The sequence below is a fragment of the Anopheles maculipalpis genome, chromosome 2RL (assembly GCF_943734695.1).
Source record: "Anopheles maculipalpis chromosome 2RL, idAnoMacuDA_375_x, whole genome shotgun sequence".
In the NCBI taxonomy this organism is placed as follows: domain Eukaryota; kingdom Metazoa; phylum Arthropoda; class Insecta; order Diptera; family Culicidae; genus Anopheles; species Anopheles maculipalpis.
The window spans coordinates 12,775,399-12,802,517 of record NC_064871.1 but is presented as its reverse complement, the minus strand read 5'-3'; the positions used below and the strand labels follow the sequence as shown (position 1 = coordinate 12,802,517).

The 27,119-nt window shown below is 42.9% G+C and overlaps 3 protein-coding genes across 5 annotated transcripts in view; 1 reads left to right on the top strand and 2 right to left on the bottom strand.

The window, feature by feature from the left end:
• The window catches only part of LOC126556626 (serine-rich adhesin for platelets), a 111,501-nt gene that overhangs the window by 9,733 nt on the left and 74,649 nt on the right, over positions 1-27,119 (bottom strand). For both annotated transcript variants that reach the window (XM_050212001.1, XM_050212003.1), the window contains exons 4-6: positions 13,657-13,775; positions 13,359-13,573; positions 9,469-9,905 (exon numbers count right to left, since the gene is read on the bottom strand). In XM_050212001.1, coding sequence (XP_050067958.1) covers positions 9,469-9,905; positions 13,359-13,573; positions 13,657-13,775 — 771 coding nt within the window. The remainder of the gene's footprint in view (positions 1-9,468; positions 9,906-13,358; positions 13,574-13,656; positions 13,776-27,119) is intronic.
• The window catches only part of LOC126559737 (zinc finger FYVE domain-containing protein 1-like), a 281,299-nt gene that overhangs the window by 218,506 nt on the left and 35,674 nt on the right, over positions 1-27,119 (top strand). The gene's annotated exons all lie outside the window — the stretch shown is intronic.
• LOC126558132 (E3 ubiquitin-protein ligase RING1) overlaps positions 21,301-27,119 on the bottom strand; it is a 470,233-nt gene continuing 464,414 nt past the window's right edge. The window contains exon 4 of one of the 2 annotated variants that reach the window (XM_050214088.1): positions 21,301-21,316. The gene's annotated coding sequence lies outside the window, so the exon portion shown is untranslated. The remainder of the gene's footprint in view (positions 21,317-27,119) is intronic. The other variant, XM_050214087.1, reaches the window with a different exon arrangement.

Below are 27,119 nucleotides of genomic sequence, written 5' to 3'. Positions count from 1 at the left end.
GTCGTGGCAAATGAGCTTAGGGTTTAGCAAGCGTGTTAGAAGGATATTTTGGCAGTACACCATGTGCGTTAGTGTGTGCCTGTTTGTGGGATGGAAGACATAACGATGCTGTATTTGATTCGAGTTGTAATGCGAAGGAGATGGTTCGAAAAAAATGCATACTTTTAGGCGGTAAATGTACGTTATCCCATACTATGCAATCCGCATAGCATATATCGTGTAGTAGTGTAAAAATCTTTATAAAATGATCTTTTAAAGACCACTCTAATGAACGACTAAGTCCCTCCAAGTAATATTACGCTAGGCAAAAAATCAATTCCCCTTCAAGAGTCCCCGTCACGTTGAAACTCCAAGGTATCAACAGGACAGCCGCTGAATACAAAAGTCAATCTCCCCATTCGTGACCGAAAGGTGCCCGGTTTCGGCTTCGGGTATCTTTCATCAGTTATTCTTGATGAAAAGTGACACATTAATTTGAGGAAAAGGGCGAAGCAAGGGACACGAGAAAGACTAGCGCAGAATGAAGGTTTCTCCTGCATGCTCTGCTCGGGTGCGTGAGGCAAAAGTTCACCGTCGTTGGATTCGTTACTAGCAGACAAAGTTTGTGGTTGTCTGTTAACCCTAACGAGTGCTAGAGCACCCTGCCGAGAAGCCGTCCCTCAATCATGCTTAGAATAGGCCGGGAAGAAATTAAGACTCTCGGCTTTCCTTTTCACGAAGATGCTTACTGTACGTTTCCGGTTTACCTTGAGGCACCATCATGCGGTACACGGTACACATCTCGATCCCGGTCCTGTCAACGACATGTGGCTAACGCCTGGGGTTTGAAGGCTGGGTTGATTTGCATTGCAGAACGTGCGTTCACTTCACGAGCCCGGTCAAAGTTTTGAAGTGATGTGTGTTCAATTATGATTTCACTACTCAATCCTTTATTGGTGCAACTCCATCAGCTCGAGAGGCAAAATCAAAGTGTCTTCAGGCGATTTGTGTGTGTGTGTGTATGGACTGTTCGGTACAATTTTACCAGGCAAATGACCCATCAATAACCAAGCCGATTCACCCGTCGATCTGACCGTTGCGATCGGAAAAGGATACCATCATATTTGAAGATGGATGGGCCATAAATTGCACGTGAGTGAAGCCCACCGTAACTGGGTGGAAGTGCGTGCGTATCTTGCAACAAGCAAACCGTATCCGTATCTCATGTTTTGTTTGCTTCCTTGCCCAAATCACACATGACAGCAAACACTCACCGTTTGGATGTGAATGGTACTGACAGGGGCTTTACTCATTCCGGGCTGTATCTTTTTCCTGATTTTTGTTAGCCTCTTTCTTGCGTTTCGGAACGGTTGAAGTATGTTCATTAAAATCATCTCCCCGGCACGATACTTTCCCGTGTGCCGATTGGGTGGATTGAGCAGGAATCGTAAACTTAGGATCAGGTCGTAAATATGGGCAACCCGGAATGATCGGTTGAAAGCAGTCGTATATTAGTGTTCGAACCTTGGAGCACGGGGTACCTTCAGCAGACAGTAAAAACACCAACCATTTAGGCTACTGCCTGCTAGCCCTAAGCACCGATGGGTTCGATTTGTGTGAGGCAGGATTTGATTTGGCGGCGTAAAAGCAAGATCATCGTGTGAGGTAGCGAACCCGGTCGGTCGGTCGGTCGATTCAGCCATCGGTTCCGAAATGGTGAATGATTGTGCCCATCCATTCAGACCTCCCAAGCCATTCACATTCTTCATAAGCGCCGCGTAGTGTAGCGTACGTAAAGTAGGGACCGGTGTCGAATGGTCGAATCGCGTTACGCATCGTGCCGTACCGGATTTCGCCCATTTGAAACACCTTTTTTATGGCACTTTCAAAGGACTAGGAGGGCTGTTAGTGTACATATGTAGCAGTGCTGTTACCGTTTACGACATCCAGCTATCGAGTATGAAAGAGTTACGGTGGGTTTTTTGCTGTTGTTGCTCGATGTGCGTGTATTTATATGGTGGTGGTGGGTTGTAAAACGGAATGGTTCAATTTTGGTGCAATTTTACATGCAGCAAATGGCTGGCTGACTGGCTTGCTTACTAGGGGGTCATAAAACTTACTTTAGAAAGTTAAATCCTTCGTAAAGTGCTTTGTAAAATTTAAGGATATTCTAGCGCGAAAAGGTATTTGATGATGTACGGAGCTAATGGATGGGAATCAGAGTTGGTCGCGGTGGGGAAATTGCTTACAGCTCTGTTATTCCTAAACCAGCTTGAGCCCGTTTTGTGGAATATTTGAGTTACACGATCAGGTGAATTGATGTTTGGAAAACTTTGGGAGCATTTACGATTGTCAACACAGTCAAGAAGTGATCGTTTGTTTAGCGAATTGCATACCTTCATGCGTTATGGTAATCTTTTATAAAGCACGAGGAATGGAAAGACGCAATCGAGTTTTACATGCTTAATTTTTAATGTGTAACGGGTTATTGATCAGTGGTAAGCGACATCATATCTGCACTGGGCCTAAGGCACATCGAAGAATCACACTGTACAGGTACCGGGAATTGATCAGTTGCAATTAAAATTTTGAGTTAAGGAAAAACTTATAGAAAGCTAAGCTAAGTCACTGGACAAACGTTTGGTCGGAATCCACATGGCTGAGGGTGCTTTCCGAAACCTTCTTTTGATACAGCTTTTGGAGAAAATTCAGCTCTCGTAAAACAAGTCAAGTAGAGTTACAAGTTTCATGACAATTCGACCTTCTAAAATAATGCAAATTGTTTTATGAGACACGCTTATGTCATAAACGATATCTCCCAACTTCGTAAAAGAATGGCCAATTGATATGCTCTTGATTTTCTGAGCCATTTTGTGGGTCAAAAATATTTGCCCGATGACGCCAAAAATACAAAGAATAAACGAAGTAAGCTGTGTCAATGGTCTAGTGAAGAAAAAAACTCTAGATTATTTGGTGACATAAGGCCTGATTATCTCTTACAAACGGAAAAGTCTCAAGACAAGCTTGTCAATACAAACGAAAAATAAACTTGCATTATGAAACCGTTCTTGCGACAGACAAATTTCGTTAAAACATTATTTTTTTTCGTTAAACCTTTAAACCTTCAATCTGTCAAAGAGATGAAGCCAACAAAAACAAAACCAAAAGCGTGAACTGTTCTTGTTGAGAAGATATTTTGTGTTTCAAAATTATTTGTTTTCAAATCATGTGATCGATGATAACAGTAGTGATGATGAAAAAAACGGAAGATCTTGAAGCATGAGTTTAACCTGTGAAACTTTTGTGTAAAACCTTTTTGATATGTTCTCGAGGTTGTTCTTTTCAGATTTAAGAAAATTTTTCGTATATCGAAGGAAAATTTCTTCGATATTCTTAATGAGATTGAGCCCAAGTTTCCGGCCGTAAATGCAAAAGGACTCACGCCAAAAGAAATGCTGGCTGCTACGCTGTGGTTTCTTGCGGAGGGAAGTTACCAAAATGGAACCGGGAATGATATTAATAAAACAATTGCTCAACCAACTTTAAACCGTGGCATTTAAATATTTGTTTAAAGTGTTTAAATATGTTGGAAGAAAAATTTTGGCCCAAAAACATGTCATTAGAAATGGAAACAAATAAGCAGCAAGACGCCCGACGATACTTTTTCCGGTCCTTTTCTTCGAGAATATCCTTTGTTAAGTAAAATGCTCACATTTTGGTTGGAACTGCTTAAGAAAATGAAATGTAAACACACAGGACCGTGTGAGTAAAGCGCCTTTCCATTTCGAGTAGGTGACGGAAAACATTTTGACAAATACGAGTCTCCGTTTTGACAAATTCTTGACAGTGCGCTTTAAAGTTTGCCTCTCGTAAAGTTTTTTTTCCAACTGACAACACAAACGGCTGTCATAATTCAAATTTTGCGTTTTTGAGAACTTGTCTTGACAATTTGTATGTGATAATCAGACCTGTAGTATATGCTCTAGCCATAAGACATAAGACTCTAGACATAAGAAACTTACCAATATCACGTACGGATGGGATTTGAACCACGGTCCTGCCGTGTGAAGACCAACGCCATTGTCGCATCCCCCTTTAATACTATGGAAGTTTAATGAAGAGTGTTATGGAATTGATCACCCCTTTTCAAGATAATCTATCCTAAAAAATGTACCTTTTGGCACTGATTCTTTTCCGTAGCTGGTGAAATGCGAAAGGAATGTGCCGCAATGAGCCGCGACGGAATGTTTTGCCATTTCCTTCGAGAATTGAATGCCAGAAAGATGAAATAGCAAGACCAAAAAAAAAAAGGCTCTTCTGCCTCTGCCTAGAAGATGGGTGAAAATTAATGGACCGTCCCATATCTGAGGGCAATAATTCATAAGCCCAAGCGAGGATTGCTGACACGGTCTGATTTGGGTTTCGTACACCGGAAGTGTCGGTCTAACGCAGCACCAAACGAAGGCAGAAGAGGCGGTCCGAAACACGGGGAAGGAAAACAAACCGATGTGCTTAATTTTCATTTTCCGTTCACCCTTATTGCTTGCAAGTGCTTAAGATCGGCCACGGCTGATGTTCATGACCCGTGAAACGTTAGCGTTTGGAAAGCGTTTCCTTACGGGATGCGACTTTAACGGTGTGTCATCAAGACGTTCCATTACACCTGGTTAAAGGGTTGTGGATTTTTTTTGTTCTTGCCGGGGGAAACGGAAAATGAGCTCTTGTTTCAGCAGTTAAATTGCTCTTGAAAGAGAAGGCTTATCGGTGTGACTTTTGGGACAATTGGAACACCAAGTGGATGGGCCTTTAATCAACGGGAAAACGGGTGATAACATAAAGCACACAGCATTATTGAAGTGTGCCTTTCTTTTTGTTACTCGCTGCCTATCGGAGAAAGAAGGCATTAAAAGTAGCATTTTATTTCAAACGGTTTTCCACAACATCCCCGCTGTTGTCTTGTTCAATATTGGATAAGGATAAAAATTTCCCCAAAGCATACATTGGGGGTTTTTTGCGTTACAGTGCACACCATCCAGCCTCTGTTTTTGGTGTGGTGGAAAAATTGAAAAATCCTCACATCGATAGGGATCTCAACCGGAAAGGATGAGAGGAGCATCTTAAGATGAGGGAAAATGAAAAAATAACACCCAAAAACCCCCCTGGCTAAAACCGAGTGCGAGTGCTGAAGGTGCCGATTGAGCGAAAAACTCGTTAGTGTTTATTTCGTGACACTTCTCGCGATATAATAAAAAGCAAGCACTTGCCATATCGATTATCATAATGCGTGCACCACACCATTGTTCCTTTTTTTTTGTAATACTTTTTTCCAACGCAATCGGTTTGTAAGGCTCGTTGGAAAAAGGGAATTTTCTTTCGAAGGTTGTTGTGTTAGCGTGTAGGAGCAAAAGAACAAACCCGGCGTCTTACCGGTGCTCTGAGGATCGCTTTCAGTACAAACGCTGCCAAAACAAGAGCCAAACAAGGTGTGTTTGTAAAGTTGGAGCTTGTGTACAGCGTTTAAACAACAATTCACAGCACCGGCAGAGCACTGGAACGAGTACGTGGAACATGAAGCACCGAAAAAGAGGCAAAAAAGTAGAAAAATTTCATCGACAGCCCTTGAAAAGAAGAAAAAGTGAAGAGGGATGTGACTTCAAAATTATAAAGTACTATCAAGAACTAGAATGGGTAAGATGGGCAGAGAAAAATTGAACAATCAACCTTTTTTTCTTTTCTGGGTGATTTTTTTTCTCGAGGGAAAAAAAACCTTTTTACGTATTGGGTGAGATGACGTGCCTTTTTATTTATTTATTTTTTTTGTATGGACGGAAGACCCAAGAAAATGGAGGAAAAAAAGAGATTCTCGATTGCCAATATTCTAAGCTCGATCTAGTTTAATGATGGTGACGCCGCTGATAATGATGATAATAATAACACCTTTCAGATCTTTGCTTACACATTTCACACACACACACACACACACACACACACATACAGCAAAAAAGCCCTAACGGTCACCATGGTAATGATGAAAAACTCGGTCACAAAAATAGCCGAAGGACTTCATTTACCTCCTTATTGTAGTTATTTTTTATTATTTTCAAACAGGAAACCAAACAGGTGTGTGTGTGTGTGTGGTCACGGAAAGGTTCGTAGAAGATACAGCAATTTTTGAGAATTGAGTCCTTAACAGCCTCCTATTCTATTTGAGGACAGTGGATGTTTTGCAATTTAAGCTAAATGAAAGCAACGCATTCGTAGCAAACTTTGTTGGAAGGTGCCAGGAAATGCTTTGGGGCTGTATTTTCGTTTATTTTAGAAGTACTTGAGAGCTTCTTGTTTCCAAGAATTCGAACCCAGTGCCTACGGGACACAGGTAGTGTATGAAGTTTGTTAATAAAGATAGGTACGATTGCTGATTGCACAGGGACATTTGCTGGCAATAGAGCTTTCCTCCAGTACCAGGAATTGGCACTGGCGTACTTGAGCGTACGTTTGATTATGTACATTGGATGCATTGCACGGTAGGGACATTTGAGCTAAGTAGGAAGTGAATGAAATCTTCAGTGTAAAATTACGACTGCAATAGAAATGCTCTCGATGGTGGAAATAGACAGTAGCTTCAGTATGAAATGAGAGCTTAAGCATAAATAGCTTGTGGGCATTGTTATTGCTGCAACAACGACAGTAATTAATGTCACGTAGAATTTGTTTCTCGAATCTTCTCGTGTGGTAGCGAGGTGTGTTTTGCAGCATCCGGATTTTTTTCTCCGAAAAGTCATACAATAACACACGCACTGTAATGTTTTTGGTTTTATGTTTCATTGCCTTGGTTAAGGACAAAAACAGATGCTTTGATGAAGCTCTGTAAACCTGAGCAAACCGCTAATAGAATCCATTACACGACGGATGTCTCGCCTCTACCCTGCGATGGCCAGCTGTTTCTGTTCGCAGACGACACTGCCATTACGGTTCAAGGTAGGAGTCTGTTGGAGCTGAGAAGCAGATTGCAGCGGTGTCTTGATGTTTTTTTAAGGTATGCCGCTGACTGGAAAATTGGGATAAATTCTTCAAAAACTCAAACTCTGATTTTTCCCCATCGTTTTAAAAGAAGCCTTACTCCACCTTTGAGTTCGGGAGTAAAAATACATAGTACAATTGTGCCGTGGGCAACGTCCATTAGATACCTGGGACTTACGATAGACTACAAAATGCTGTTCAGAGGGCATATTGAAACCATCCTTGAAAAGGGGCATTTCATTTTGAAATGTCTCTACCCATTGATTTGCCGTAGGTCAAAGCTATCAATGCCAAATAAAATATCAATCTTCAATTATCTTGCCGGCAGTAACGTATGCGGCACCAGTTTGGGACTCATGTGCGAGGAATCACCTCTGCAGACTCCAGGTCATGCTGAACAAAATTTTGCGCATGATTACTGACACAAACCGCTTCACTCGAAACACGGAAATATGCACGACTGCCGACGTGAAACCTCTAAAAGAGATATTGGAAACTCTATCAGCAAATTGTCGGGATCGTTGTAGAAATTCTCCTTTCACGCTTAACCATAGCCTCCACCCATAGCCTTATCCATAGGCACAATAGCATTAGTTTAGATAGTATACAATAGGGGAAGCTTAAATGGACTAGGATAAGTAATTAGTAAGTAGCGTTAGTAGTAGTGTAGAATAAGAAGAAAAAAAGAATCTGCTGGTAACGCATCATCCAAGTCCATGCTCAACATGAGACCTCATATTAACGTCAATAAGGCAAAAACTTGCTCAAACTGTTAAACGAAATCGTTGGTCCTTGAGGAACCTTTATTGTGTATGGATTATGTTCCGAATTCTAAATTGATTAAACTTTATACATATAATAGAATCTTTTTGATAGGTTTGGATGCGCAAAAAAACAAAGAACCTTTGAAATTGATTGGTTATGTAGATTGCAAGAAGTAGAAAAGCGGAAAAATGGTGTGAAAAAATCGATTTTGTATAGCTTAAAAAGGAAAATAGTGTTATTTTAAAAGTAAGCCTGAAAGTATGCAACCCGTTCATAATTCTCTTACAGAGTTAAGAAACAGTGTTTTGTTGAGCTTCGGGTAGCTCCGTAAGCATAAAATATTCTCTTAAGATAACTCTTAAAGAACAGACGCATGAGTATGATTGAAAAATATGCTTTAGCCTTACAAAATCTCGATGAATACACTTTTCACCCGGCGTGCAAAATCAATAACTAAAGCGACTGAATATTGTCAATCCATTTTCAACAAGTGCGCCAAGTGCATTAATGCTTGAACACAACTCCTCAGAATGAGAGAGAAGAAAAAATCCATCAACAGCTATTTCTCTGCTGCTTTTCATACACATAACCACCCATACACACAGCGAGAAACAGCACCAGTGAAAAGCTATCGAAGCGATAATGCGCGCTTGGAAGGGCTTCACAAGATATCCTTGCTGAATGCGTGCCAGCATTTCGAAAATGGGCTCACCGTGCCATTTTGATTTAGCATACCGTCCCAAGCAAACGAAACCATTGCCAATCGAGCCAAACCCGACCCGTTCGGGGGCGTAAGGCCTTCACGTACGCGGGGAAGAAAAAACGGGAGGGAAAGAGTGAAAACACTACGCAAAAAAAAAAGCTCTGTCGGGGTGCTGGGGAGACAATATCGAGCTGGTTGTTGTTGGGAGTTTGAGAAAATTATGAATAAAACATCGTTCGCTATCCCCTATTGTCATCGAGAGCATAAGCGATTCGAATGGCGGACGGGATGTAGAAGTGGTCCCAACGGAACGGTACGGAACGCAGGGAGAGAGATCTGCACGATGCTGTATCGTTTGCATTGCTATGGGTACACACACACATACAAGTACACACGCTTGCACACATAAACACACCCGAGCGTATCGTCGGCCAAATGTCGTTGCCATTTTTTGTTCGTGCTGATGTTGTTCTTTCGGTGGTGTGCTAAAATCGAAAAGAACGTAGCGGAAACTTGAATCCATATCAAAATGCAAAACAGCACCGGGACATTGTTCCGGGCGACGCTGGTCGCCTGTGCAAAGAAAAAGAGAGAGAGAGAGAGAGAGAGAGAGAAAGATGCCACCGAAATGTGTTCCGATGCCCGATGGAGACGCCTGGTGTGCGCACGTGGATATATGAGGCTATGATAATGGCATCCATTCCGCGGGCGCATTGGAGGTTTCGGTTCCAAAGGAAAGCCCATTTGCAGCAAAAGGAACGCTTCGGAACACAGTCGGACATTGGGACAATATTCGCTTTATTCGCTGGTGCAGGAAGAATTAAATTACCCTCCTTTCGGTGTGGTTGGAGTTATGAAGAGGTGGTGGATACCCCGGAAGGTGGGAAAAGTGTCGTTAAAATGCTTAATGCTACCACCGAGAACATAACGGCCATTAAAAGATCCTCAGCACATACACACACACACACACACACAGTGTTGATTAGCGTCGGTGGACTTACCTGCATATTCCACGTCCGTGGACGTACCGGGACCTTCTGACTGGTGGTAACCAACTGTCCGGTGCCGACACTGTTCGAGCTGGCACTGGAAGCGGCCGCAGCAGCTGCCGCAGCTGCATTTGCCTGCTTCGTTTGCTGCATGATTTGGGAAATTAGATCGAGCTGTTGGCGCGTAAGTCCTTCATTTCCCGTGCCTGGTGCTGGCGAGCTCGGCGAAGGCGATTTGCAGCTGGAGCTTGAGTCACTGACGTTGCCACTACTACTGCTACTACTGCTGCTGCTGCTGCTACTGCTGGAACTACTGCTCGAACTGCTGCTCGAAAGGCTGCAATTACTGCTGTTGCTGCTGGGGCTGCTGCCGGTCGTACCGTTTCCGGTGTTGGTGGCGGTGGTGGTGAATTGGACTAGTGTTGCTCCATGCGGAGAACTCGCATCGCCTGAATGAGACAAGAAGAACATTGGAGTCACAATTAGCAGATGTTTTAAATTGGCTTAGGGAGAGAGAGAGAGAGAGATTTGAATAAAAATGTACTAGAACATAAATTCACTGATAATTTGAAGAAGATGTGGGACTTATAATGTTTTATCAACTACGTCACAGACTAATGCTTAGATGCTGCTTGAACTCTGAAGCTGTATATGAAATCAAACATCTAGTTGCCTACTTTTAGGCGCTTCAAATTGGCTCAAATCGATTGAAGGCTTTTGCTCATTTATTAATTAATATTTATCAAACATTATTCCACAAGAAGTTTCGTACACAGTAGCTTTATATCACGATAAGTTCAGCTTGGCTTAAATTTGAGGCCTTTTTCCACACCGAAACACCTGCTGAGTAATGCAATGTGCCCGACAAAAAATCAGAAGCTGTCTAAGCCTCGCACAAATCATCAGATTTATTCGCCTTATCTCACTGAGCACATTTTTTCCCGTCCATCGAATGCGAATGCAAACTGGCAGCATGCTTGAGTTGTGTTCTTACCGAACGCCACCATCGTCCCGTTCGACGAAAGCCAATGAAAGCCTCGCATGTACGAAAGATAAGGCACACGGATAAGAAACGTCGAAGCACACACATCAGCGCGATGGGAACGAATCAAAATCCCGAAGAAAGGGAAAAAGTTTGATCGTAACGAAGCATTTCATTTTCTTTTTTCACTCTTTGGCGCCTTCCACACGTCACTTTCAAACACACACGCTTTCGCTCACTGTTCGTTCCGACACACATCAGCAAATTTGGAAATTTTGCAATCGTCGCTCGACCGACACAGTTCTCTGCTCGCTCACCATCCACCATGCGAAACAGGGAAAACGCAACTTGGAAGTTATCTCAAAAGTGCTCCGGCGATGGATGGAAGTGCTTTGAACGGTTTCTTTTACGCGCCGCATCTCGCCAGCCCGTCATGAACCGCCGTGAATATGTTGCTTCCCAACGCTGATGGCTCGTTGCCAACGTGTGCATTCGGTTCACCACGGTTCCACGCCTTGCTGCTGGTTTCCGAAACCGAAAATCCCATTCAATTTCAATAAACTGTCAGCACCAATCAAATTTTCGATCCTCGATCCCCAACCATGCTCCGAGAGGTTGTCTTCCCTACGTGCACGTGTGCGTTGGGCGAGTCAGTTCCGGGTGTACCTGTGCTCGAAAGCCGTTCGTAAGCAATTCGATCCTTTTTCCGTCATCAGCATCATCACCGACCGAGGACCGAGGCTACATCAGCAGGCACGTGGAAAAACAAGCCACAGGGAGAAGGGCTTTTTTTTTGCACTCGGGACAGTGAAAAGATGGCGCAAAAAGTAGATGGAAGTCCTTTTCTGCTCTTTATCCTGTTCTCTGCTGAGGGGGGAGGAAAAAAAAACGATGTGAAATTCACTGCGAGATGCTGCCCGGTGCTTGCATTTGCCGTTTCAAATGTACACATCGACAAACGGTGGTGGGAAAAAGAAAATAACAAAATCATCAATAACACACAATCGAACGTTGTGTTGTTGTTGTACTCATTTTTGCTATCTGGGTGAAAATAAACGTGCAGAAATGTGGGTGCACAAAATTGTGCAAACAATCGCACATTTGCACGTACTTGTGAATGAATTCCGACATTCTATTCCCCCAGTGAGCAGAGGCGGCCAGCCCGGAAAGGTTGAGCAGACAAAATCAGCCCTGCGACACACTGACAGCTCAGAAATTGTGATACTCCTTTCAAGTTTTTGGGGCGCAAAGGAGTGCCGGTACGTCGGTCAAAAACAGAAATAGCTGATCTGATTAGTCGGCATTAAAAACGGGTCTCGTATTGAAATTACGGTTTCCGGGCGGCGCTTTGTCTCGTGTTGAAGTTCGAACCAAATGCTCTGCTGTATAAATCACCTGATTTGATACGAGCGTGTGTTTGAAGTTTGCTCATTTGTGAGATTTTGGATCAAACCGAGGAAAATCTGTCGTGAATTTTTGTACCAATGAAGCAGCAACCAGAATGTATGTATCTGTACTGCTTGTTTTATCGTTTGAAAAATTACTGGAATCGTTCTTTTTCTGTTCCTGAGTCTGAAATAGAATACATTTTACGATTGTCGAGAGCCATGAGAAATAAATTCGCGATAAAATGATCGACCTTTCATTTCATGGAATGCATCAGTAGATAAAATTATTGCTAAAGTTGCAACTGCAAATTCAATCACAATCTATGGCTTAGCTTAATGGAAAAGAGCAGCCAATGTTTCTCGGGATGAATTCTACGTTAAAATTGTCAGTACTTAGTACGAAACAAGTTGTCGTACGAAGGCTCTCAGTAAGTGCCTTTTTTAATGTTATTTTCGGAAGAAGTCACAGGAAACTCCATTCCTTGTGGATTACTATCAAAATAGTTCATTGGGTATGCTTTCATAAAATTAAAGTTCATTAGCAAAACATTACTGCCCTTTTGATCACTGTAGTAGAATAAGTGAAGCATTAAAGATAAAATATTTAATAATAATGTGGACCGGACTACCACATTTGGGTAAATTATAATATTTTTGAATCTAAACAAGCGTTTCTATGTTATTCATTTTATTTTGGTCGCAATTTGATTTCTGGCTCAAGGCTAAATGATAGGCTTTTTCTAAAAAAAAAATTTATTGTCTATGCTCGAGACAAAGTTTCCGAAGAATAAATACTATCAGCTAAGGGCCTAATACACAGGCCATAAAAATCTACTGTTGGCTTTTTGAAGCTGGTGTTTGTGAGGGGAAGGAAGGGCTTTTGTTTATTTTAGCCATATTTTCTTCTAATTTTACAAACTACTTTTGACACACTAAAATACACTGTGCATTTTTGGTGTAATGGATTGAGTATAGCATACATTTGGGCTTTTCTTGAGTGTTTTGCGAAAATGGCTTCTGCACACCGAGTAAAACAGTGACTCCCAACAAGCATTTGAACAAAAGACTTGCCCTTCATAATGCTAGACATTTCCTGATTGTAATTTCTATGAATGTGATCAATGAGCTAAGGGCAACATATAGGCCAGATTTTTCGATCACCAGCCGACCGAGATTAAGTAGAAGCAAGCGGCCGTTAATAATAATGCTTATGAGGGGGAGAAAAGGAATTAAAATTCAATTTTTGAGCAATAAACTAATTTTTTTCAATAAAACTGCTTTTGTCCAACCTAAATTAACTCTGTGCACCGTTCGCGACTTGAGCTGTGCTTTGCATAAATTTATGTGTTACTCACGTAGTGACGAATCATTTATCCTCCCAACCTTCTCTTTTGCCGTAAAATGTCGTAGTTAAAATTATCTCACAAGTATTCAATCATCCCTTTAAATATGTCCTTATTTTGAAGCAACCAACCAACCAACCCTCAGTGAAATGAATGATGCAAAGTGCACTCCACTCGTCATCCACTTACCGCTAGCTGTCGCTGGTGATAAACTAAGCCCACCGGGTGGTCCTGCATTACTGCCGCCCGGACCGGGACTTGCCGTACCGGACGCCAGCCCCAGTGCGCTGTGATGATTCTCGGTATGGCGCCGTAGCGATCTAGCATCACAGTACGATTTGCCACAGCCCTCCGCCTTACATTCGTACGGTTTCTTGTTCCGATGCGTCAGCATATGTCCATTACTGTAATTTGAAGCAAAGCAGTGTTGAATGCACGATCGAAGCACGATATGTGAAGGTAATGCATGGTGTCGACTGCTACTTACAGGTGGTCCTGCCGTTTGAACGCTTTCGAGCACATACCGCACACATACTTGCGCTCGTCACTGTGCGTTAGTTTGTGTTTGGCGAGCGCGGACGCATTCCCAAACACTTTGCTGCAAACCTGCGGGAGATAGGAGATGAAATAAATCATTCAATAATGTCACTTTCTTCGCACATTGACCACAATGCAATCTCATTACGCGGAATAACAAAAGAAAGAAGGAAAACACAAAAAAAAGGATAAGACTTGTGGCAGGACAAAGCAAGAAATTAAATGTAAAAAAGCATCTAAAAAACTAGCGCATTGTTGTTTGGTGTGGAATTTTTCCTTCACCTTCAACACACCTACTCGAATTTGCCATCTTTTGAATGTGTTTTGTCCCTTTTTCCCCAAACCCACTCCAGTCGGTTGACATTTGTTTTTTTTTTTTTACCCAAACCTTTTCATGAGTGGCGACTATCCTGTTCGTAAAACCCACCAAATATTTCATTGTCATTTCCAATACAAAACCTTCCGTTGAAAGGTTTTTTCTTTCGCCAGCCAGTGTTTCAAAGCTGGGTTTGGGGGACTAGATGTGCTTTATTATCATCAAACCTGAAGTAATCGAGGCCTCTGTAACCTGGGCGATCCACGAAGGTGAAACAATTGTGCGTGAGAGTCCTTAATGCGATCTGATCGACCATCGGATGGTTTGCTACCTGGTTGCCGGTGTTGTTACGCACTTCGCTCCAAAAAAGGGATCATTGTTCGGAAAGCATATGTATCCCTGGGTTGAACATGCTCCCAGTGTTCTTTAGCATAATGGGTCGAAGGAGGTGTATTTTGCTCCTCCTCCTCATCATCATCATCATCATCATAATCATCGAGAGTGTAGGATGACGTTCTTATAGATGAGAAGGAGTGGAAAAAGAAAACAGTTCGAAATAGTCTTTTAAGTGGTTGTTCCTTTCTTTGTAAGTGAACAACCCGGTGAAAGGGACCAGTTCTACCAACACAGTTTTACCAGGTTCAGCTGTATTGTGTCGTTTTTTGTCGTTTTCAAGAGTTTGTTGTTACTCTTCGAAGAGAGAAAGAATTGTTTGTTTCCTTGCCGCTTTCTTTCTTGCCATGTTAGTCGAGCAGAACGCCTGTTTGTTTATTTTTTTTATCGAACAGCGAGCTTTGGAACGTCCACTTAACCTCACTTCATTTGAGAAGGGTAAGCAAGTAAAGTGAAACAAAATTGGATACCGAACGAACTGCTAAACATGTTTTTTTGTTGCTTTCTTTGCGGGTGCGAGGCTTAAAGATGGCGGCAAAGCTCGTCCCCACCTTGGACGTAAAGTGATCTTGTGTTACGCTCAAGTGCTGCGAAGGATAAAATTCATGTGTCCAGCGTTCGAGCGAGGCTTAAGAGACTAAATGCTGCAGCAGGTTCGAAAAAAAAGAAGGTTAAAGCAAACAGCGTCGGTTCAGGATATTGTGTCGTAGGAATTTGGCCCGACTTTCCAACCAAATGCTAAGCCCGGAATCATCTCGATCGATACGGAAGGATCCTGATAAGAACCCAGAAGGATGCTTCTTTTTTGGGGCCGGTTATTTATTAACCTAGTCTTATTAAAAGCGGTACCAGTGTCGGGTGCCGGTTTCCGGGTTTATCCATTCGGGATTTCCTTTTTTTCGATGTACGGAAATTTGTTTCAGCCTTTGGATGATTTTCTTCACTCTCCTGCTCTCTTTCTCTTTTTCCTCCACTCGGACGTAAAGGAAGAGCAAAGCCCTGGTCCAAACGGTTTCGTTTGAGTAAGGTCCTGAGGAACGCTTTCGCTTGAAATTGTCCCACATCACCGAGAGCACCTTTCGGTGCGTGCAAACGCTTAAGGAGGATTCCTTTTATCCCTCCCGCCTCCCATTTCGCCAATACACCTTAAGTAGATCGAAGATCAGATTTAACCTTATCACTTGTAATCCATGGTGCTTGCGGTACGGTACGGAATACCTGAGCGATGGTCAAGCAGGGTGATTGGAAGGATTAGAAGGGAAAATTTATTGCAAACAGGGATGGAGTGTAATTCACCGTGGTGCAGGTGCGCACCTTCCTGCAGGCATGTCTCCATTTCATGGTTGAATAGTGATTTAAAAGCTTTCCCAAAATTTACATTAAACGTAGGTGAAAATATTTCCTTACGTTTGTTCATAAACCTCACTCTCGCAAAGACACACAGACGGCGAACGATCGACACTTATTCAGCAATCTGAACCCCAGCGTCCAGCAAACTACCGGAGTGCGGGAGCAACTGAAGGCGAAGGTGACCAATTCACAGCTGGTGACGTTTATCACTCGTTGGCCAGTTATTTTGTGTCCCTTGGCGTAAAAATAAACCCGAGCACTATCGGCAGTTACAACCCTTTTTACGGTTGATAGCAAAATGGCTTTTAATTTTCTCCCAGGACCGATTAAGCTCGATTGTGCCTGTGCCGACACCAGCGCCACCCTTTCATCCTCGCCTCCATTTCCAGGGGGGGTTGACCGTCCTGCAAAACTATCAAAACCATGAATCGCTCGGACAGTTTGGTCAGTGAGTCGTAAAATGATACCGATTACCAGTTTCCACACCCGGGGCAACGGGTAACGATTACCGGGGCGTTGGGCGGGAAGCACTAAAAGGACATTCATTTTCCATCGGACTCCCTGTCTCCCTGTCTGCCGAGGTGACATTCCATCGGTGACGCTTTGAGTGCGTGTGGGCATATGCGTGTGTGTGTGTGTGCGGTTCTGTGTTAGCTTCAAAGGTCCCACATTGGGTACCCTGGTGGGACCTGATGTCGATATTAGAAGCGATTAAACTTTCACTCTGTGCAGGACGGTGAGGACTCGTTAAAGTGAACAGCTTGAGCTCACAGGTCGGTGGCCACTGCCGCTGCCCCGTCGGTGGGCTGTTGGTTGAGTTAAGAGATTTTTAATTAAGCCCTGAAGCCGGGTGGCAATCGAGTGGAAAATGTTAACTCATAAATGTTTGACATCGGGCACACACACACACACTCATTCTTGGATACATGTTGTGTGCCTCGAATCGGTTATCTTAAGAAAAGGGACAATCATAATTGGTAAATGAAGAGCAGGGAAGCAACTATTGTTAATAGCGCAATCGGGCATGAACAATCGTGTGTATTATGTGGGTGTTTAGCTACGAATAGGATGCTCAATCGGATGAAAATTGATACATCGAGTACTATTATCCTTGGCGGACGGTTGCAGGAAGTGTATCGAGTTGTGGAAAATTTAAAAAATTAAGTTGCTTCAATTCATATGCAATCGAGGAAATAATTTAGCACAAAATTTGCAGCAGAATGCAACAAAATGCAGTCGGTATTATCGGTGCATGATTATAGTTTGAGGCATTTGAAATGCAACGCCTAAATTTCTGCAATTGGCTGTTAACAATAATACAAAAATGTTTACCACGTTTTTCATTTATAAAGGAGCTTTAAAATAATTTCTAATTAAAAAATTGTAGAAATATTACTTGTTTTGTAGAAATGAATTGAATGCTGATGTTTAATAACTTGACATTAAAATTATCACCAAAGAAAAGAAATATTTATGGGATGATGAAAGAGTCCTTTACAAAAATAGAAAATTCTGTTGACTTTAAATAATAGCCAGTGAAATCCTGTAAGAATTACGGATCAAATTCAGTTTCACATCAAATGGTTTTATTTGTGGCAATATATTTTTCTGCTGTTACAGAATAAAATGAATGTTTTATTTCTAAATACGCAACTAAGAATGGTTGCTTGAGGGAGAAAATCTTGAGTTATTTAAAATTGGCTCAGTAACACTGTTATGATGTCAATTGAACCAATTTAACTCTCAACAGGAATGCTCACTGGAGATATTTACAAACCATTCCAACGAAAAATATTATTTCTTAATCGGGCGCGGAATGTTGCGTTATTTGATGACCTGAGTTCGCTTTGAATTTCCGTGCCGACCAATCGAATTAGCTGTGGTTGACTTTTGGCTCAAAAATTAAAATGATCATCCGTGGTATTAGTAGTAGTTGTAGTAGTAGTAGTCGCAGCAGTAGTAGCAGCACCCATGGACAGACGGCAGCAAACAAATTGAACCATTAATTGAACATGAAAGCAATTACCGGGGCACGCGAACGCGCTAGACACAACAGCTCGGCCCTGGTTTTGGTGAATTCCTTTTCGGCACGGGGAAGGCCACCCCGGCGACGTCAGTATGCTTCAGTGGAAAATTTCAACAACTTCCATGCCCGTCCCGGTATACCATCCCCCCCTCAAACCGAAGAGACAGGAAGCGGTGAGAAATTAATTAATAATTCTCCAAACAACAAATCTTCTCCCCACCACGATGGAGTGCTTTCGGAGTGCAAGAACGCCTTCGAGGAAAGGTTTACCCCACCACCAACACCAACCAGCTAACCGCCCTTTATCGTGGCTTCCGTATAGAATACATCCTGCAATGTCTTAAGCGAAAGACATCAAGGTGCTCTCGCACGACTACAAAACGCTCAGACCTTCCTCCCCTCGTACAAGTGTCTAAGGCAAATACTTGCAGCAGTGGCAGGCCGTCGCTGTAAAGCTGTTTTTCGAACTAAAACCACGCGACGCGGGCATCATTACTACGGTCGGAGTGTGGGGCGTTCGCACCAATTTTGTTCATTCTGCATGACGGAACGCTGATCGCATCGCGCCCAACAGCATGCTGATGCCGATGGGGCTGAACCGAACCGGCTGTTACAAGTTCGGTTTTGCTGGAACGATGGTACACATAATACATCGTTAATTAATTCCCATTCCCACCGAGCTGAGCAGCCCCATTTCAAAAGCAGCTTCCGTTTTGCGCGCAGCTGACGATTTTGGGAAGCGAATGTAAGGAATGTATATCCGGCCGTGCGTAGGTGTGCGTCTGTGAAACCTCATTTGACTATGGACTGTGTGTCTGTGCTTTGGAAGGTTTCACTTTGTTCTGATCGTATTTCAAAAAAATGCAACTGATTGAAAGGATATTTAGTTTTGCAGTGGAAGAAATCAGTAGAACAGCAATGGCGAGGGAAGTTTATTGAAACCTTATTTGCCAGTTTGTTTCTAGGTTTTTGTTGTATTCTAAATGGATTTCCAGATTTCACTAAGGAGAGGATAGAGAATTTACTAAACAAACAATTTGTAACACATCATTTAGCAATTAGCAAATCTCACGCTAACATAATGATTCCGCCTCAATATATAAAATTTTACCAAATTTTAGTGTCGAGATACAAATAAATTCTATCTTAATCAAAACCAGGAGATTAAATCATATAATTCTAAGTCAAGAAAAGTAAGGACCAAAAGAAAATTATACGGGAATGCGTAGAATTTGAGGAGAATTAAAGACAAACTAAGAAATAAGAAATAAGAAAAGAAAATATAATTAAAGATTAAAATAATAACAGACATAATTTGCAGAGACGAATGTAGTTTTCAAAAGCCTTCATTAATAAATTATTGAAAAGACAGATACATTTCTGTAAGTTCTGTACGTGTAAGACGTTGAAATTTGTCTCATAAAATAAATAAATAGAATTCAGAAAGTTAAACAAACTGCTGAAGAAACCAAAACCCTATTCCTTGCATCCACTTTGGCTGATTTATTAATAAGACGGACAAAACTGTTGACATTTTTACGATGACAGTATATCGCTGAGCAGCCCGTTGCTTCATCCTCAATAAATTCATTACCTTTCTCGGTTAACCCTAGACAGCCCGTTTGCCTCGATTCCAAGAAAAATCCATTGTAATTACAACGGACACAATCACACCCACCTAGCTGAACACCTAGCCGAGTGTGAGGTTAAATCTGGAGCACGCAACTCACCTGGGACCAGGCAAAGTGGCTCCTCACCCAAAATAAAACACTTTGCCGCTTTAGTGCCCGGTGACGATTGTGAGTGGGGCTGTTGCGTGATTGCGTGAAAATATGATAAATTTAGTTGTCACGCAATGCGAAAACCGTTTAATGAGATTGTTGCTGTTCCCCTCCCGCCCATCCATGCCGATGTCGTTTGTTATGATGATGGGTAAGTTCCGTGGAAAACTGTGCAGCTATCATCGGGTGGAAGCGTGTAACATGCTTTCACGGGTGGGAAAAAAACCCTTCCACAAGGCATCATCCGGTGATCCCCGGTGACCAGTTAGGTTAGCCTTGTGCCGTTTCTTTCCCGTGAACGAATGGACTGAGCGTTTTTTTTTGTTTTGTTTGGCACTCGACCCCTTTTCCAACGCCGATGGGGCTGAATTATTGATGAGCCTTGATGGTTATGGTTTAGGCGTGTTTTACGCGCTCGTCCGTGCGTGTACGTGTCCGCCGGCGATGATCGTACGCAGTGTAAGTATACCCGGATAAACTGCACCCGGAGAAAATGGGGCCGGATGGGAGGAGTTTGTTTTTATTTTATTTCAATTTTCCACCGAATATCGACTGCTGTACCGATACACTGGTGAATGTGCGAGTCGAAACGTTGAATGTTTGACGGAGGACTGATTGAAAAGGTTTCGATTTGTCTTGCAGACGGGTATTGCGGACGAGTGTTTGCTAAGTACGGCACACATCCATTAGCCGACGAAAGTCGATCTCAACGTCTTTTTCTGGCAGTTACATGCTCATGATGATGATTGAAAGGTTCAACCAAAATGGAACGGACAAGCAAATAAAAATGGATGGTTTACGAGTACTTGTTGAATGTTGGAGAATGTTTCATTTTTAAAACAATGTTTGAATTAACAAAAAGTGTGCATGGAAATATCGTACATCAAGCAAATAAAAAGGTCGATTGGTTTGCTTGCCAAAGTGCATAATTAAATACTCCTGAAGAAGAATGCTTGCACATTCCATTTCTCTGTTCGCTTTACAAAGCATTTTTAATAAAGGCAGGTCAGTGCTGTTAATCATCATAACAAATAATAAATATCCCGCTCTAGAATGTTTTATTGTCAGACCGCTACCAGGCGTTGGGCGAAGGTGCATCGCATTCATGCTTCTATGATTAGTTGGAATTCGTAATTAGTCGCCGTTCGCTCGCAATTGCTAATTACTTCGTTTCTGTTCCGTAAGGATTATTTCACCCAAGGACAGCTGAAATAAAGGAATATCCTCGGAAATGATTATTAGTCCCGCCAGCTCCTATGCAAACCGCGTGCAAACCCTCCTGCCGGCATATTGAACCACCGGCACCGGTGGTCGAACGAAACACAGGGAGCAGGCTATTTTATTTCTTTTAGTTTTGTAAATTAGCTCACCCCCTTCGTGCGGTTTGGGGCCAGGATGGCTACACGGCTGGGCAACGCTTGCCTGTTGCCAAGTGCCAACATTTGCAGTAATGTTTATTTCGCTATTTCGCTTCTATCGCATCGTTCGTTTCAAGCGTGAAAGTTCCTTTCGGAATGCGTCGCTTTTTTCGCCCTTTTTGCTATTGTTGATGCTGCGAACGTCAAAAGCGGCCGAATGAATGGTGGCCGACCGAATGGAAGGGCGTTCAGTTTCTCATTTTATTTTTATTAGTTCATTAACTGTCCTTCTGCTGGGATCATCGGTTGAGGGATGGACAAGGCGGTTTTTGTGGCGGAGGACTCTGCGTGGGAATATATCCCTTCTTCACGTTACTGCGCTGCTGCTGTCCGTGCATTGTTTGATGCTCTATCAACCGTAATTACTATCCCCTCAGCCAACGCTCGCACCGATCGGTGCTGGCGTAGCAGTGAGGCAACTCTCATTTCCACAATAGGACAAACCACCAACCAATCTACTGGGCCACATTTTCCCCGAGGCCAGTACGGCAAAAGGATAATCGTTAGTTCAGGAATTAGTGGCGCGTGGTAAAGACGGGCGAGACATACCGGAGGGAACGGAGCAGCTCTTTCTGTAGACAATAAAAATCCAAGTTCAGAGACGATCTCATCCCGAAACTCTCCCGGCTTGTACTGCGGCACAGGAAACGGGCGGTGAGCTAAAGCACGGATAAAACCGCACTTACAAATGACACACTTCCGGCCGTCAGGTCCAGCAGCAGGGAGGATTTCAATGCGGGAGGAAGTTTTAATTTATGTCGAAGCAATTTCCACCGTGCTCATTTACAGGGCGCCATGCTCTTTAGGGGCTGTGGGAAGGTTTAGCACCCCCTTTGAGAGCGGGATAAGAAGGTGAGTGGTTTCTTGTCTGTTTTTCGTCCCTTACGCCCGTGTGGCACATACATGTCGGGGAGAAGCACAAGCTATTCATTATGGTGATGCGTGTTACTACACGTTAGTACACGGCCGGGAAGCGCAAATGTTCTTTTAAGCGAAGGTTTTGTAAAGCAGCTTAATGGTCCTTACCTTTTTTATGTGAAAGTGAATGCTTAGACAGCCATTGGTTAAAGCACCAGGTAGCGAGCGCGTTTTGGGTTGGGCGACGTTCATGATTAAAAGGATTCATTTGCCAAGGACAACATCTCATTTTAAGTGTTCGAAAATCCCGAGAAACATGGCTGGATGAGTGTCGATCAATGGAATATGACTTGATTGAGGGCATAGGACATCGACATTTTGTGATGTAGAGCTGAATATTTTAAGCAAAATCTTCGTTCAAGCTTAAGCTCTGCTTCTTTGAATATTGCGCCTAAAACTAGGCAATCTAATTTACTGAACGAATTCGTTAGTTTCTCTCTGCTGTCTAGCAAGATCTTACCCCCGTAATGTGGACTGACTATCCGACTACGTGGTATCAATAAGACTAGTAAGCCATTCGATGGCTGGTTTATAAGGTCGTTAAGACTAGAAGAAGACTTGGGTTGAAATAATGGAATCTCATAATACAATCTTTGGCTCGTATAGGTTTGAACCATTAAAATAACAATGTAATGCAGGCTATCCGGGTGATTTTGTACGCTTTCCTGAGTATTGTTTTACTATCCGAGATTTTTTGAGCTGATTGGAAACCATTCTAAAACTATTCTAACTCAAAATTACTAAAAAATGTATTAAATTATCATTGACTGTGGTTTGTATACTTTAATGCATGAATTCAGGCGTTAGTTACATACTTTAAATTGCATACTTTGAGACAAATGTATAACTTACAGTTTAGTTTTACGTTTATGCTATACTTGGCGATTCAAAGTACACAATATAATACGAAGGATATAGCCACCAAGAAACTACCATCATTAGCAAGTCGTTATTCGAGCAAGAATGTATATAAAGCTGCAGACTATGTCGACCCTAATCGACATCAAAAGATTCCAGCAGTTGCGCACATAACGAGATGTTCCACGACCAGTACAGCTGAAACTTGCGGTTGCACAAGAAAAAACCGGGATAGCCATTCAACGATAGTTCGCCAAATCGAAGAAACTTTTGTGCAGAAGAATTGTTTTGAGTCTCTTTCGGTTACCGTTTCCTTACCGTTTTTGTATCCCATCCCTCGGCTAGCAATATCTGTTAATGAGATTTTAATTTCTCGTTCCTTTGTTTCACTTCAACGCAGGCGTCTTCGTCCTGTGACGGTTGGAGATGCTATCTCGCTGCTTTAACCTTCATCGTTCGTCGATCATTAAAGAACGAGGTTCATTTGTGAGGGTTTTACCATTCGCCTTCGCTCTAGCGTTGTGCCAGCGTGCGGAGAAACATTAAGCATTTGGAGGAGATTTTCGCGTGTTTCGAATGGTTTTTTTTTTGCACACGAATCCGATTATTTACGATAAACCAACACTGACCGAACTCTTTAAACAAACGCTCCGGCGTTGCGCCTGTTTTGTATGATAAATGGCAACATTTGAACAGTTTTCCATCCTAACGACCTACGGGTCGCGCGACCCGTTTTTGCTGATTCGTAACTGCAAAATTGTCTTCATTATGGAAGCGCAGAAAATAGGAAGCAACTAAGGGAGCGCAATAAGATGAGGTAGATGAAAAAAAAACCAATCCCGGCTAGTCCAGCTGTGTAGCTTGATGAACCGATACAGACGAAAGGGGGCTTGCTCGATAACAAATTGAGCTTAATAGGAACAAGTGCCAAAGTTCAGCCTGCTCGTCTACGCCCTCTGCCATCGGAAAAATGGTTTATCTCGTTAAGTGCAGCCACGACGCTAGTTGTGGAGGGGGGCCGGGGGGAGCAGGCAGGCGAAGAAGCGACCGGATCCTTGATGATCCTTTAGCCGAACCAGCGACGCCATAGTACCGTCCGTTTCACGTACAAATTAATGACCCTCAATTGCTAGTGATCTATTGAGTGCGCTCAGAAAAGGAAAATCCTTATTAATCTCGTGCCTTTTTTGCTCGCTTGAATGATCCCTTTCGGACATGGCCAAGGTTGGCGGAGGAGGGCGGACGGGGGCGGAAAATAGAAGAAATGACGTCGTCACCAGGGACACCCCAGTGTCAGTGTAGCGATGGATTCGGATTTAACAAGTTGCCTTTCATCATCAAAAGGACGCACCGGTGTACTGGTCAAGGACAGTAATGCTGCCAAGATATTGGTGCCCGCCGTGACTAGGCCCAAGGTGTACAACAGTCGAATGATATTGGACGGAATGCTTGAGACCTGAACGCAAGGGGGAATGGGAATCCTTTTTCTTTTCCGGCTATCCCACAGCGCTTGTCATAAAGTTACAAATGAGCTACCTGCCGATTAGATTTTCCGTTCCCAGTGTTACGAGAAGACGCCAACGTCCCGAAAGGGGTTAACTTTGTGCGTGGGTTTGGGGGAGATGTGGTTGTGCCCGGAACCCGGAAAGCATAACTTCGGCAGATGAAGGAATGGAGATGAAGATTTATAGTTTATTACTTTGTATTGCGACTTCGGTAAGATTATTATTATCTGTGCGCTGGTACAAGCTGAACAGGAAAGGGAAACAAAGACAGGAATGTCGGACTCGTCTTGTGATAAATTCAAAAAGTAATATTCCTAAGTAGACGTAATTTTGATGTGCGAAAACTAAGGCTATGCTAAAGCTTTCATAGAAAATGGTGTTCTGAACTGTGCTGTGTATTTGCCAACCCTGCTTTACAATTGTTTCTGCGTAAAAAAAAAACAGAATTCCCAAACGATTCCTTTTGTCCTGGGACTGTCAGCCGCCGCTGTAAACTCCTTGAAGCACAACCTTCAAGCAACTTCATTTTCATGCCATCCCAACCGGGACCGGCAGGTTGATTAATGATGGTAAATTCGTTTTGATTTGACCTTGGAACATCGCCTCCAGACCGACCGGGAAAGGGGTAAAAAAGGATTCATCCGACACCGTAACCCGGAAAAGGGAGCACCGAAAAAGTTAATCAAAAGAGTTAGGAGGGTCAAGCCTGCTAAACGGTGCAGGAAGAAAAAATCACTTTGTAAACGTTTGCAAAATAAAACAGGCTTGAGTAGACAACTTACACTAGCCTTTTGCTTGAAAATTGTTTTCCAACGATGTGAAACACCAACGTCTGGCGCTATCTTAAAAGCTGAGGGCGTATAGGGCATTTTAGGACGCACAGCTACCTGTGATAAAGATAAGGGCAAATTTCATCTTCTAATCTTATCGTTAAAAGCTTTCACTGTAATTACTCTCTCGAAGAGGAATCGTTTTATGCGAGCGGCCACCGATGCTGCTCGTTTCCTGCAAGTTCCTCTCCCAAATACAATCGGAACACAAAGTACGAAAACAAATCCAAGCTAATCTGCCGTCTCAGGTCTCCCTCAAGCGCCCCGATGTATGCAATTAGAACCGTTTGCATTATTGAAAATTTGTTTTGAAATTCCTTCTCAATTTAATGGCATCTTATGGGGTGATAGGGAAGCACTGCCTCATTCTCGACCCTGCGCACCCCACCCCTCGATGACTTGTTTTTGCCCCGCCAGCAATCTCCAATTTCCGAGAAAGAACGTGTTTACTGCACCATCTTTTTAATGAACATCTTTTTGATCTGTTGAATGTTTACCGTCAGCTTTACGGGGCTTTCCCGGTAGCGGGCGGGCGTAGAAGTGTACTGGCGTGAGCCGTGGTTGGTTTGTGAAAACAAGATGGATATCGTTATCATGCTGTAGCGCAAATAGCCGTCCGTTTACGCCGCCCAGGCTCGTAATGGCTTCTGGTAAGGGTGCGTTGGTCGCGTGCGGATGGATATTGGGCGAACGAAGTAGACTCACAGGCAAAAACGCATGGCAAAGAAAATGTTGCTTTGAAGTTTCGTCGTCATCGCTATCGTTTTTCCAACGGAGGACGAGATGGATTTGCTGCCTGTCCCGTCTTTCGCTCATCGCGCCCGTTTCCCTTAGTGCCCTCGGTGCCCTTAGTCGTAGGCTGCTGCAGATCGTACCACCGGATACGAAGGCTAAATAAAATCAGGACAAATTTCCCGCCCCATTCCATTCCATCTGCCGTAGCACCCGGCTGAGGTCTCCATTTCGCAAATCTTTTGCGCGTACTCCCTGCTCGATCGAACCGTCGCAGGTAAAGAGGTCTTTGCTACGATCAAAAATAAATCGTCAAGCGCACGGAAAGATATCATCGTGAAGCCGATGATGCGGTGTGTATGTGTGCTGTGATACATACCGCATATCTACCACTCAGGAAGCGTTCATTTGCAGACACCGGGCATCGAGGCACCGGGAAAGCGGCTAAAGTGAATCTTACCCCCGCTTGCCTAAAAGGCTGCTGCTCGTTTGGAAGAGTTGGAAAATATTTATAAAGTACTTTCGGTTCGTTTCTTAAATGATTTTAATATCCTTCCGTACAGCGGATTTTGCCAAGACATGCCGTGGAAACGGTCTTACGCCCAAACCAAACCAAACACACAGCAAAACGTTGACGTCTTATCGTCTTTAATCGAAAGCAAACGAAAATGTGAAACGAGCGGAAGAAAAATTAACTACACGCGAAGCTTTATGAAACGGGAAACCTGTTCGTTTCCGGTTTTTCGATTACATTTGTGTACGATACTTTATTCCGGTTTTTTTGTTGTTGCCGGTGGCTTTTGCTTGTTTGTCTGGGGAGGAGGTGGTTGGATGAAACCGCGAAATGGTGTGACTTCATTTGGAAATCGTTTGAAATTTAAACGACTTGAGATTTTACCACCCGACGGTGCATAGAAGTAGCATCGTTTCGGAGGACTTTTTCTTAACGAGGGTTACGTATGCTTGGTTTTGATGTTCAACGAGACTTATTAAAGTTGTGTGTTTTTTTGTATTTAAATATTTTGTAAAAGGTTAAGATTTTTACTGGAGTGTAACATAAAGATGACATAGAGAAAATTTATTTTACTAAAAAAATTTTAGGAAACTTTATTCACGTGCGTGGCACCTAAAGTTATGCAGTACGGATAGCACACATCGTTACGTTTGAATTCAAATGTAAAATTTACAGTTGCGAGAATTAACTCACTCAAATAAATAATATAACACTCAAAATAACTAAAATTTACCAAACATCCCTTTGAAGGATACAAAAAAAGCTCTTTCAA